Source organism: Monodon monoceros, unplaced genomic scaffold (genome assembly GCF_005190385.1).
Source record: "Monodon monoceros isolate NGI ecotype Baffin Bay Population unplaced genomic scaffold, NGI_Narwhal_1 Super_Scaffold_12, whole genome shotgun sequence".
Lineage (NCBI taxonomy): Eukaryota > Metazoa > Chordata > Mammalia > Artiodactyla > Monodontidae > Monodon > Monodon monoceros.
Genome location: NW_021703768.1, coordinates 27,422,454 through 27,434,628, shown reverse-complemented (window position 1 = coordinate 27,434,628; position 12,175 = coordinate 27,422,454). Strand labels below are relative to the sequence as shown.

At 40.5% G+C, this 12,175-nt stretch overlaps 1 protein-coding gene across 2 annotated transcripts in view; it reads right to left on the bottom strand.

Annotated features, from left to right (window-relative positions):
* Nucleotides 1–12,175, bottom strand: part of NPR3 (natriuretic peptide receptor 3) — a 65,513-nt gene that overhangs the window by 40,814 nt on the left and 12,524 nt on the right. For both annotated transcript variants that reach the window (XM_029217639.1, XM_029217640.1), the window contains exon 3: nucleotides 44–210. In XM_029217639.1, the coding sequence (XP_029073472.1) occupies nucleotides 44–210 (167 nt within the window). The remainder of the gene's footprint in view (nucleotides 1–43; nucleotides 211–12,175) is intronic.

Below are 12,175 nucleotides of genomic sequence, written 5' to 3'. Positions count from 1 at the left end.
GTTTTCAGGATGCGAAGGTCTAGACTCAAAATCAGTTACTTACGTAATCCTCCTCCCTGAGCCCTTGCTTCTCAACAGAACTTTTCACCTCCATGGAAAACTTCTCAAACTCAGGTTTCACTGTCCTCAGTAGAGTGATTGTTTGGAGGGATGAGTACGCTTGCTTAGCTTCAAAGTCGTGTTTGTCTCCTCTCTTCCATGAGCCATCTCCTAAGGGAGAAGTAAAAATATTTATAATTCCAGGCCAGTCACCATAAAGGGGCCATTCTCCCTTTTCAACTGCGAAGTGTCTCTACATGTTTCTTTTGGTGGCTGGGGCAGGAGGTATTGTCACAGTTTTGCATTTGGATAGAAAGTGACAATGTCAAGATCCTCAAAGGAGAAGACCACGTGTTCCTTTGAAATGTGAGGCAGAAACAAAAGCACTGTTGGGTTAATTGCCTTATGATAACCCTGTAACTAATTTTCAGCCCCCAAGAATTGCAGCACTGCAGGAGTAAGCAATAGGTCTATTCCTTTCCATTCACAATTAGTTTTTAATATTTTTTAATCAACTGTGGAGGTCAACCAAGATGTTACTGTGCTACAGTAAACCCGACACTACGTAGATGTGGAAGGCAGGGATGGCTACATACGACAGCACGAGTATTATAAAGTTGTTGCTAAAAGGAAAAGGTTTGAGGGCTTCCCTGGTGGTGCAGTGGTTGAGAGTCCGCCTGCCGATGCAGGGGACACGGGTTCGTGCCCCGGTCCGGGAAGATCCCACATGCCGCGGAGCGGCTGGGCCCGTGAGCCATGGCCGCTGAGCCTGCGCGTCCGCAGCCTGTGCTCCACAACGGGAGAGGCCACAGCAGTGAGAGGCCCGCGTACCACAAAAAAAAAAAAAGGTAACAGATTATTGATATTTCTTGAAATGTTTCTCGAATCTCTTCAGAGTGAAAAGTAGCTTAGGTGAACTTGAGGATTTATATCTCTCTAGTGCTGGCAACATCAAAAAGATTATTTATTGGACAAGTCGATCTGTGCATCAATAGTAATAAAATAAAAATTGCTAACATTTATTGAGTGTATATATATATATATGTATATATATATATTATAATAAAAGTTTAGTTATTGAACACTTTATAAACTCATTTAATCCTCACAAGATCCCGTGACTTTTATCCTCTCTATTTTACAGATGAGGAAACTGAGGCATTCAGAAGCTGGGTACCCCGCTGCTTCACGGCTCTCCCTTTCACAAAAGCAAAGGCAAATTACATAGATAAGAATCATTCCTCTTCTCTTTATTATTTCATTTTTGAGAAAACATGTGGCTTGCAGGACCCCAAAAGGAAATATGGACCTCTAACTTTTGACCGTAATAATAATAATTCTGTGAATTATCATTATGATTTCTTGAGATCTCTGCAAATACAACAAGGCATTCAACCAGCTGGCATCCAAACAAATGGAGTCATTTGTTTGCCCTGAGCCCAGAGTCCAGTGCAGATGCCCAGAGCCCAGCGGCTAAGAGAAGATGCTTCTGGAATGTGCAGCCAGGGCTCCATGGCCCTTGCTCTACTCTTACAGAAAAAGTTCAGTTAGGAGCTGGTGGTTTTGGAATTTCTATCGTAGCTTAAATCAGACAAACATGGATTAACTGAACGTGCAAGTTTCTGTGACAGCCAGCACAGTGGGCACCATAAATGTTTTGAACAGTCTCCACCACTTCAAGAGGGGGATTTAGAGATGGGCATGTAAACACCTGAAGTCATTACAGGGTAACGGTTAGCTTACTATGCGGGGCGAGCGGTGGTACATGGAAACCACGCAGAGTACAGAGGAAGAGGTAACCAGCTCCAAAGAGGGAAATTTCATGCCAGGAGGAGGCATCAGCCTGGCCCTAAATGTGTGAATAGGATTTTAATAAGAGGAGAAGGGGATGGAAAAGAATGCTTGGCAGAATCTACGGCACGGGCAGAGGTGCAAATGTGTATGACATCCAGTGGGCAGCTGGGAACCTCTGTCTGGAGCATGAGAAAAGGCAGAGACAAAGAATTTGTTTGTGGAGGCATCTGTTTAATCCTAGTCCTAAAAATAGCAGCCATTTATTAATTGCTTAGTATGTGCCAGGGAGCTGTTAAAAGATAAGACAGAGTCAAGGACAGAATTCATTAAGGGCTCGATCCATTCGCAATGAGCACAAGAGTAAATTTCAAGCCACTGAACAAAACTTGATGAAGTCCTCCTCCTCCACTATGAAACCTCCCAAACCCCAGGGAGGCCACAGCTATGCCGGCGCTTGCTCAGAGGGCAAGTGAGCTGTGTGGCACTGTCATCGGCCAGGGCCAACCCCTCTGGGTGCTCAAGACATGGATAACGTGGCCTTTTGTCAAGGGGCCAAATCCATTTGCCAGCAAGACCCCAAATTCTAAGAATGTCCATCTTCAACCCGTGAAGGAACCCATTTCTTCTAGGTGTGCGATCCACATGTATTGATTCTTTTTTAATTGACTCGAGGTATCAAGAATCAGCAGGAATGGTGTTTCTTAGGCAAAGAGGGTCAGAGTTTCTCAGCTTTGGGGAAGAGAACCCTCCGGGCACAAGAAAGGAAATAACCCTATAGGGTATTATGCTGTGTAATTCACATAGAACTGGAAACAGCAACTATCTTAGTTACTAATATGGAAAAAACTTTTTTTTTTTTAATCTTGAAAGAAGTGAAATATAGTACAATAAATCTGTCTACCACAATCTAAAAGGTAATGATCTTGGGGTTTCGTTTTCTAGAAAAAAAGAAGGGACTTCCCTGGCGGTCCAGTGGTCAGGGGGCATGGGTTTGAATCCCTGGTCGAGGAACTAAGATCCCACACTACCGTGTGGCACGGCCAAAAACAAAAAACAAACAAAAATTTTAAAAAAGAAAGAAAGAAGAATGGAAACAAAAGTGCTTAGTAAATGTAAGCCAAACTAAATAGGTATCTAGTCACAACCATAACCAATACTATGACTTCCTGCTTTGTGTGTGCTTCTTATTGTACTGTGTCAGTAACCTCTCGGGGCCACTGAACCCTAGGAAAAGCAGAGGTTGGCTTGGCATGATACCCCATCAGTGGGGACAAGTTTAATTCAGCAGACACTGGGTGCCTCTGGAGATTTACAAGCGGAACAGAAGAATGACACGATCAGACTCATGCCTTGGGAAATAGCAATGGATTAGACTGGGGAGACACTGAGCGTTCACATCCACAGTAATCCAGGCAAGGGGTTACCAGAGGTTATATGTGGGAAGTCACACCCCCCAAAAAATTGAACATGGCTCTCCGGATGGTTAGAATTACAGGCATCTTTTCTTTTCTTTTCTTTTTTTATGTGTTTTTCTGACTTTAGCAAATTTTCAGCAGTATATTTACTGCTTTTATAATCATAAAAAGAGGGAGGGCCCTTGAGAATGAATGCAGAGGGCTGTGCAAGAGGAATCTGAAGACTCTACAAGAGTGAGGGAGTGAACGACAGCCGAGAGGGACGCGCGTCACCAGTGATGCCAGAGAGGAAAAGCAAATGGTTGTCAGAAGAAATAGCAGAGCCAGAGGGAGGAGGAGGGGTTACGTGGACACGGAAATGACAGTGATTTCAGTTAGGGTCACGGTCAATCCAAGGTGACTGACTACAGAGCACCCAAGTGGCAGCACCAGGCTGGGGTTGGAAAGAGGGGTCTGAAGCCAGCAAGAGAAGTGAGGGCTAGAGAGAATGCTGGCTGTCACGTCCATATGTCTTATACTTAGTACCCAGAAGCAGAGGGCGGAGGGTGAGCACACACACTTTGGCGACGCTGTTTTTAGTGGGCAAAGGACTAAAAGGAGACAGAAGAGCTAAGAGAAAGCCCGAAGAATGCTGTGCCACCAAAGCTAAGAAAAACAGGGTTTCCGGAAAGAAATAGACGGAAACAATACGGCAAGGACTAGAGCTGTATATAGCTCTACTATAGCAGCCACTAGCTCCATGGGTGACCGCTTACATTTCAATTACTCAAGATTAAATAAAATTAAAATTTCAGTTTCTCACTCGCACTGGCCACATTTTAAATGTGCAATCGTCACATGTGGCCAGTGGCTCCTGTACTGGGCAACACAGAGTAGGACACAGCCAGCATCATAGAAAGTTCCCCTGGACAGCACTGCTTTAGAGGCATGTAGGCACGGCCTGCACTAAGGCTGATGGCTTTGGTGTTGAGAAGGTCAGCGGTGACCTAACACTCTCAGAGGAGTAGTGGGTCTTGTTGTCATACTCTTACAATGGTCCTGAACAAGGGATTAAGAAGAGGAGAAAGAAGTCGGCTAATGAGAAGTAGGGCAGAGAAGGTGATGCTTGCAGTTGCTTCAGGAATAAGGGAAAGTGAATTTGCTTTCTTTGTTTGGTTTGGTTTTAAACATCATGGAGCCCCAAGCTTGCATTTAGAGTGAGAAGGGTACAGAATATTTGTGAAAGAGGAAATAACCTGTTCAGCACCAAGCCCTGTGCTTGGCAATCCTGCGGCCAGGGAGCTGGTGAGAGCCGGCAGTACTGGGATAACTGTGTCATCCTGTAGCTCTCAGTACTTACCAAGGATCCAGCACATAGAAAGCCTTCGGTAAATGTGCGCTGAATGACGGAGCTGAGACATCACAGACTACATCCAAAAAATGATGCCTGGAGTACACCTGGGCTGGCTGCAGAATACATGGCTCTTGCCCTCTGGAAGCCAACTAAGTGAGACAAAAGGATTGGCCACCCTGCCTCACCCCAACCTCTCCAAATACCCAGGAGTTAGCTGCTTGCCTTGAGCGAGGCTGGTCCAGATTCTCCCATCAGTGATAACAGCACCACTTACTGAGCGATGCCATTGTGAATGGCTTTGCCTGGAGCATTTCATTTTTTAATCCTAATGAAAACTCTATGAGGAATATTTAAGTATGATCCCCATCTTACAGATAAGGAAACTGAGGCTCAAGGAGATTAACATGCCCGAAGTCACTTGGTTAATAAGTAGAAGCAGGATTCAAACGCAAGCCAGCCTCCAAACTCCAGTGCGGTGCCTGCTCTTCATTCATCTCATCAAAGTTTGGTGTGTTCTAAGATTTAAAACTTCAAATTCAGTGGAGGACAAGAATGTTAAAAATAAAAGTAACAGAGGAAGAAAGATCAGAGGAAGAAGTGTCTAAACGTGGTTTAACAACTCTTACAGTTGAAAGACTGTGTGAGAATTCCTTCTCTTTTCTCATTACCCTAAACTGACTATAACAGGAATATATCACTTTAATAGCAAAATATAAATCCAACCCTTCCCCAGTTTTTCTGCCATTTTTCTACTTTTAGCGAGTCAAGTAATTTATGTGCATGACCAGCCCTGGAATTCTCCCATCCTCACCTTACTGAGTGCCTCTGTGTTCCCAGGAAGTCAGGAAAGCTCTACAATAACCTTACAGTCCCAGACAAGATCGCGCAAATGACTTTCCACCTAACTTACATCCAAAGAACATAATGCCAGCGAATGAAAATGCCAACAGGTGCTATTCAAAACCCTGCAGCGCAATATATATCATCTTCACTCTGGATTTTTTTAAAACCTATCCTTTCAATCTTATTTTCCATCACTTGAATTCCCTCATAATATATTCAGAACTCCTGTAACAATATAATTGGGGCAGATCTGAGAATTTTTCTGAGTGCTCACCAAGACAATCTAATAATCAGTAAATATGGACACACTATCAATATGTTTTCTTAAAAAACCAATCTCAAGTATTATTTAAAACAGAGCCTTTTTCTAGAACTGGTGTAGACTTTGATGTGAGGAAGCACAGGGAGAGGAGGATGTTGGAGAACTTTTCAGGATAATATATCTGATTCTTAGAGTATAAAAATCTCAGAGAAAGTCCTTTATGAGCAACAGACACCAGAACCTTGGTCTAGGTCACTGTGCCCGCCATAAGACTCTATTTACTGCTTCTACTCTGAAGAGGAAAAGTGCTTCAGGGTCTGCGGCAAACCTCCCTACATCCATTCTCCCATCCATTCTCTCTGTTACTCCCTTAGTAACAGATTCTTGAATTGATGTGGGGTAGCAGTGAGCCCAGCTAAAAGCACACATTTCCTGGCCCCCCTCCCAACCACGGGTAGCAAATGATACGTAAGCGAAAGTTAATGAGTGGGGCTTCGAGAGAGCCCTTCAAACAGAACTGAGTCAACTGAAAAGGATCTCTTTTTGCCTCTCATCTTTCCCCTTCTGTCTTGCCTAGAATTAAGACACAATCCCTGGAATCCTAGCCACTACCTCATGATCTTGAGGATGGATGCCATTCACTAGGATTGAGGGAGCAGAAAACAAGAAGCAGCTTGGGTCCCTGATGACATTATGGAACCATCATTCTGCCCCGGACTGCCCACCTCTGCACTTCTTACAGTTGAGAGAATAAACCTCTACATTTGTTTAAATTACTATAGCTGGAAGTCTTGGTTATTTGCAGGCAGATATAATTCCTAATGCACCCAGGTCCTTAGGATGTACTAGATAAAAGTTGACTAATTTGGTAACAAAAAAATGTATGGCCTAGGGCTTCCCTGGTGGTGCAGTAGTTGAGAGTCCGCCTGCCGATGCAGGGGACACGGGTTTGTGCCCCGGTCCGGGAAGATGCCACATGCCGCAGAGAGGCTGGGCCCGTGAGCCATGGCCGCTGAGCCTGCGCGTCCGGAGCCAGTACTCCGCAACGGGAGAGGCCACGACAGTGAGAGGCCCACATACCACAAAAAAAAAAAAAAAAAAGTATGGCCTAAATCAAGCTATATAACTGCACCACAAGAAAATGTACAAACTTAACTTATCACTTTTAAAGTACTATATGTAATGGTCAAAGTAAACTAAAATTAATAGTAAATATAATGAACATTTACTAAACACTCATCATGTTCCAAGAAGTTTTCTGTTTCTCTCACATACACCACCTCATTTATTACTCAGCCTGATGCCATGAGATAAGTACTATTATTATCATTAGAAGAAACTAACACTTGCAGGGGAAGGGCAGGGTTATGTCAGTTTGCCAAGAGCTAGTACATGGCACAGACTCTCAGGCAGGCTGACAGCCGAGCGCAAAGCCTAAGCAACCAGGCTGTAAAAGGGAAAAGAAAGGGGATATAATCAGAAAAACCCTGACACCACAGAAATACAAAGGATCATGAGACACTACTATAAGCAACTGTATGCCAATAAAATGGACAACATGGAAGAAATGGACAAATTCTAAGAAAGGTACAATCTCCCAAGACTGAACCAGGAAGAACAGAAATATGACCAGACCAGTCACAAGCACTGAAATTGAAACTGTTATTTAAAAACTCCCAACAAACAAAAGCCCAGAACCTGATGGCTTCACAGGCGAATTCTATCAAATATTTAAAGAAGAGCTAATACCTATCCTTCTGAAACTGTTCCAAAAAATTGCAGGGGAACAAAAACTCCCAAACTCATTCTATGAGCTCACCATCACCCTGATACCAAAACCAGACAAAAATGTCACAAAAAAAGAAAATTACAGGCCAATATCACTGATGAACATAGATGCAAAAATCCTCAACAAAATACTAGCCATCTGAATCCAACAATACATTAAAAGAATCATATACCATGATCAAGTGGGATTTATCCCAGGGATGCAAGGATTTTTCAAAATCCACAAATCAATCAGTGTGATACACCACATCAACAAATTGAAGAATAAAAACCATATGAGCATCGCAATAGATGCAGAAAAAGTTTTTGACAAAATTCAACACCCATTTATGATAAAAACTCTATAGAAAGCGGGCACAGAGGGAATATACCTCAACATAATAAAGGCCATATATGACAAAACTACAGCTAATATCATACTCAATGGAGAAAAGCTGAAAGCATTTCCTCTAAGATCAGGAACAAGACAAGGATGTTCACTCTTGCCACTTTCATTCAACATAATTTTGGAAGTCCTAGCTATGGCAATCAGAGAAGAAAAAGAAATAAAAGGAATCCAAATTGGAAAAGAAAAGTTAAACTGTCACTGTTTGCAGATGACATGATACTATAATGTAGAAAATCCCAAAGATGGTACTAGAAAACTACTAGAGCTCATCAATGAATTTGGTAAAGTTGCAGGTTACAAAATTAATTAATACACAGAAATCTGTTGCATTCCTATACACTAACAACAAAAGATCAGAAAGAGAAATTCAAGAAACAATCCCACTTACCATCACATCAAAAAGAATAAAATACTTAGGAATAAACCTACCTAAGGTGACAAAAGACCTGCACTCTGAAAACTATAAGATGCTGATGAAAGAAATCAAAGAAGACACAAACAGATGGAAAGATATACCATGTTCTTGGATTGGAAGAATCCATACTGTCAAAATGATGATACTACCCAAGGGAGTCTGCAGATTCAATGCAATCCCTATCAAATTACCAATGGCATTTTTCACAGAACTAGAACAAAAAAATCTGAAAATGTTTATGGAGACACAAAAGACCCTGAATAGCTAAAGCAATCTTGAGAAAGAAAATGGAGCTGGAGGAATCAGGCTTCCTCACTTCAGACTATATTACAAAGCTATAGTCATCAAAACAGTATGGTACTGGGCTTCCCTGGTGGCACAGTCGTTAAGAATCTGCCTGCCAATACAGGGGACATGGGTTCGAGCCCTGGTCTGGGAAGATCCCACATACCGTGGAGCAACTAAGCCCATGCGCCACAACTACTGAGCCTGTGCTCTATAGCCTGCAAGTCACAACTACTGAGCCCGTGAGCCTAGAGCCCATGCTCCACAACAAAAGAAGCCACCATGATCAGAAACCTGCACACTGCAACGAAGAGTAGCCCCAACTCACCGCAACTAGAGAAAGCCCACGCACAGCAACGAAGAACCAATGCAGCCAAAAATAAATAATTTTTTTTAAAAAAACAGTATGGTACTGGCACAAAAATAGAAATATAGATCAATGGCATAGGATAGAAAGCCCAGAAATAAACCCACACTCCTATGGTCTATTAATCTACAACAAAGAAGTCAAGACTATACAATGGGGTAAAGACAGTCTCTTTAATAAATGGTGCTGGAAAAATTGGACAGCTACATGTAAAAAAATGAAATTAGAACACTCTTTAACACCATACACAAAAATAAGCTCAAAATGGATTAAAGACCTAAATGTAAGACTGAACACTATAAAACTCTTAGAGAAAACATAGGCAGAACACTCTCTGACATAAACTGCAGCAAGATTTTTTCTGATCTGTCTCCCAGAGTCATGGAAATAAAAACAAAAATAAACAAATGGGACCTAATTTAACTCAAAAACTTTTGCACAGCAAAGGAAACCATAAATAAAACAAAAAGACAACCCACAGATTGGGAGAAAATATTTGCAAATGATGTGACCAACAGGGGATTAGTCTCCAAAATTTACAAACAGCTCAAGTGGCTTAATAGCATCAAAACAAACAACCCAATCAAAACATGGGCAGAAGACCTAAATAGACATTTCTCCAAAGAAGACATATAGATGGCCAAGAGGCACATGAAAAGACGTTCAACATCGCTAATTACTAGAGAAATGCAAATCAAAACTACAGTGAGATATCACCTCACACCAGTCAAAACAGCTATCATCAAAAAATCTACATGCTGGAGAGTGCGTGAAGAGAAGGGAGCCCTCCCACACCGTTGGTGGGAATGTAAATTGGTACAGCCACTGTGGAGAACAGTATGGAGGTTCCTTAAAAAACTAGAAGTAGGACTACCATATGATCCCTCTATCCCACTCCTGGGCACATATACAGAGAAAAACATGGTCTGAAAGGATACATGCACTCCAATGTTCATTGCAGCACTGTTTACAATAGCCAAGACATGGAAGCAACCTAAATGTCCATCGACAGAGGAATGGATAAAGAAGATATGGCCCATATATACAATGGCATATTACTCATTCATTAAAAAGGATGAAATAATACCATTTGAGGCAACATGGGTGGACCTAGAGATTGTCATACTGAGTGAAGTAAGTCAGACAGAGAAAGAGAAATATCATATGATATCGCTTATATGCAGAATCTAAAAAGAAATGATACAAATGAACTTATTTACAAAACAGAAACAGACTCACAGACTTAGAGGACGAACTTATGGTTACCAGAAAGAAAGGGTGGGGGGAAGGGATAGTTACCGAGTTTGGGATTGACATGCACACACCACTATATTTAAAATGTATAACCAACAAGGACCTACTGTATAGCACAGGGAACTCTGCTCAATATTATGTAACAACCTAAATGGGAAAAGAATTTGAAAAAAAATAGGCACATGTATATGTATAACTGAATCACTTTGCTGTGTACCTGAAATTATCATAACATTGTTAATCAACTATACTGCAATATAAAGTAAAAAGTTTTAAAAAATAAAATAAATAAATTTTTAAAAATTTGAAAAAAGAAAAACCAAGGATTTGGTAGATTGTATCAGAGCACATTGTATAACTCCATGCAATTCAGTTTTCAAGAAGCAGAAAAACTGAACTAATGGAAAATAAGTTTTAAAAAGTTGTCCCAAAAATCACCAACAATAAGTCATACATACATAAAGCCAATAATAAGTCATATACATATGTATATACATATACATGACTTCTTATGCACTTGTATTTTGCACTAGGAAGGATACAGCACCACTTTTGTAGTATTCTTGCCAAAAATGTGTAAACTCAACTTATCATTTGAAAACACCTGATAAATCCAAATTGAGAGACATTCTACAAAATAACAGACTTATCCAAAGTGTCAGGTCATAAATAACAAGGAAAGGCTGAAGAACTATCACAGACTGGAGAAGATTAAGAAGACACACAACTGGGCTTCCCTGGTGGTGCAGTGGTTGAGAGTCCGCCTGCCCATGCAGGGGACGTGGGTTCGTGCCCCGGTCCGGGAGGATCCCACATGCCGCGGAGCGGCTGGGCCCGTGAGCCATGGCCGCTGGGCCTGCGCGTCCAGAGCCTGTGCTCCGCAACGGGAGAGGCCACAACAGTGAGAGGCCCACGTACCGCAAAACAAACAAACAAACAAACAAAAAGAAGACACACAACTAAATAGATTGGATCCTGGAACAGAAAAAGAGCATTAGGAGGAAACGTAGTAAATTTCAAATAAAGCCTGTAGTTTAGTCAGTAGTATTGTACTAATGTTAATTTTCTTATTTTGATAATTGTACTATGCCCATTTAAATTGTTAACATTAGAGGAATCTGGGTAAAAGGTATACACAAACTCTATTTTTTTTAAAGTTCTCTGTACATCTAAAATTATTTCAAAATAGATTTGTTTTTTAATTTTCCAAAAATTACCTCTGAAAAGAAGTTAGGTCCAGATAGAGAGTTGAATTGTTTCAAGGAATATTCTTATGGTATATAAACTGTTCTAGAGCATAAAAACAATGGAAAGTGTCCCAATTAATTTTATAAAGCTAATATTAACCTGATATTAAAATCTGACAATACCACCTGAATGCAAGAAAACTGTCTAATCTCATGAGTATAGATTCAAAAATCGTAAATAAAACACTAAAAAGTTAAAATCAGCAATACATCTAAAAAAATCATGACAAACTATGCTTACTTCCAAGAATACTATAATGGCTCAATACTAGGAAGTTTATTAAGAGTACAGATAAAATATATATATAAAATATATTTGATAACACTCATCACTCACTTCCAATTTTTAAAACCACTTCATAAACTAAAGAACATTTTAACATCTACTTCTGACAAGATATTAGAAATTAAGTATCACCATTGTTATATAATATTATTCTAGAGGCTACTGCCAATGCAGTAAGAAAAGAAAGATAAATATAACATTCAACTATCAAAATGGAGGCATAACTACTGTTATTATTTGAAAGTGATTAAGAAAATCTATTAGAACAGAGGATTTAATATGTGGAATTCTTGTTTTCTACATAACAACTACAGTTACAAAATGTAATAGGAAAAGATCATGAACATAATAAAAACCAAAAAACATAAAATGTCTAAGAATGAACTCAGCAAGAATGGTGCAGAATTCAAATAAAGAAAACTGCAAAACTCTGCTTATGGACATAAAAAGAAATTCAAA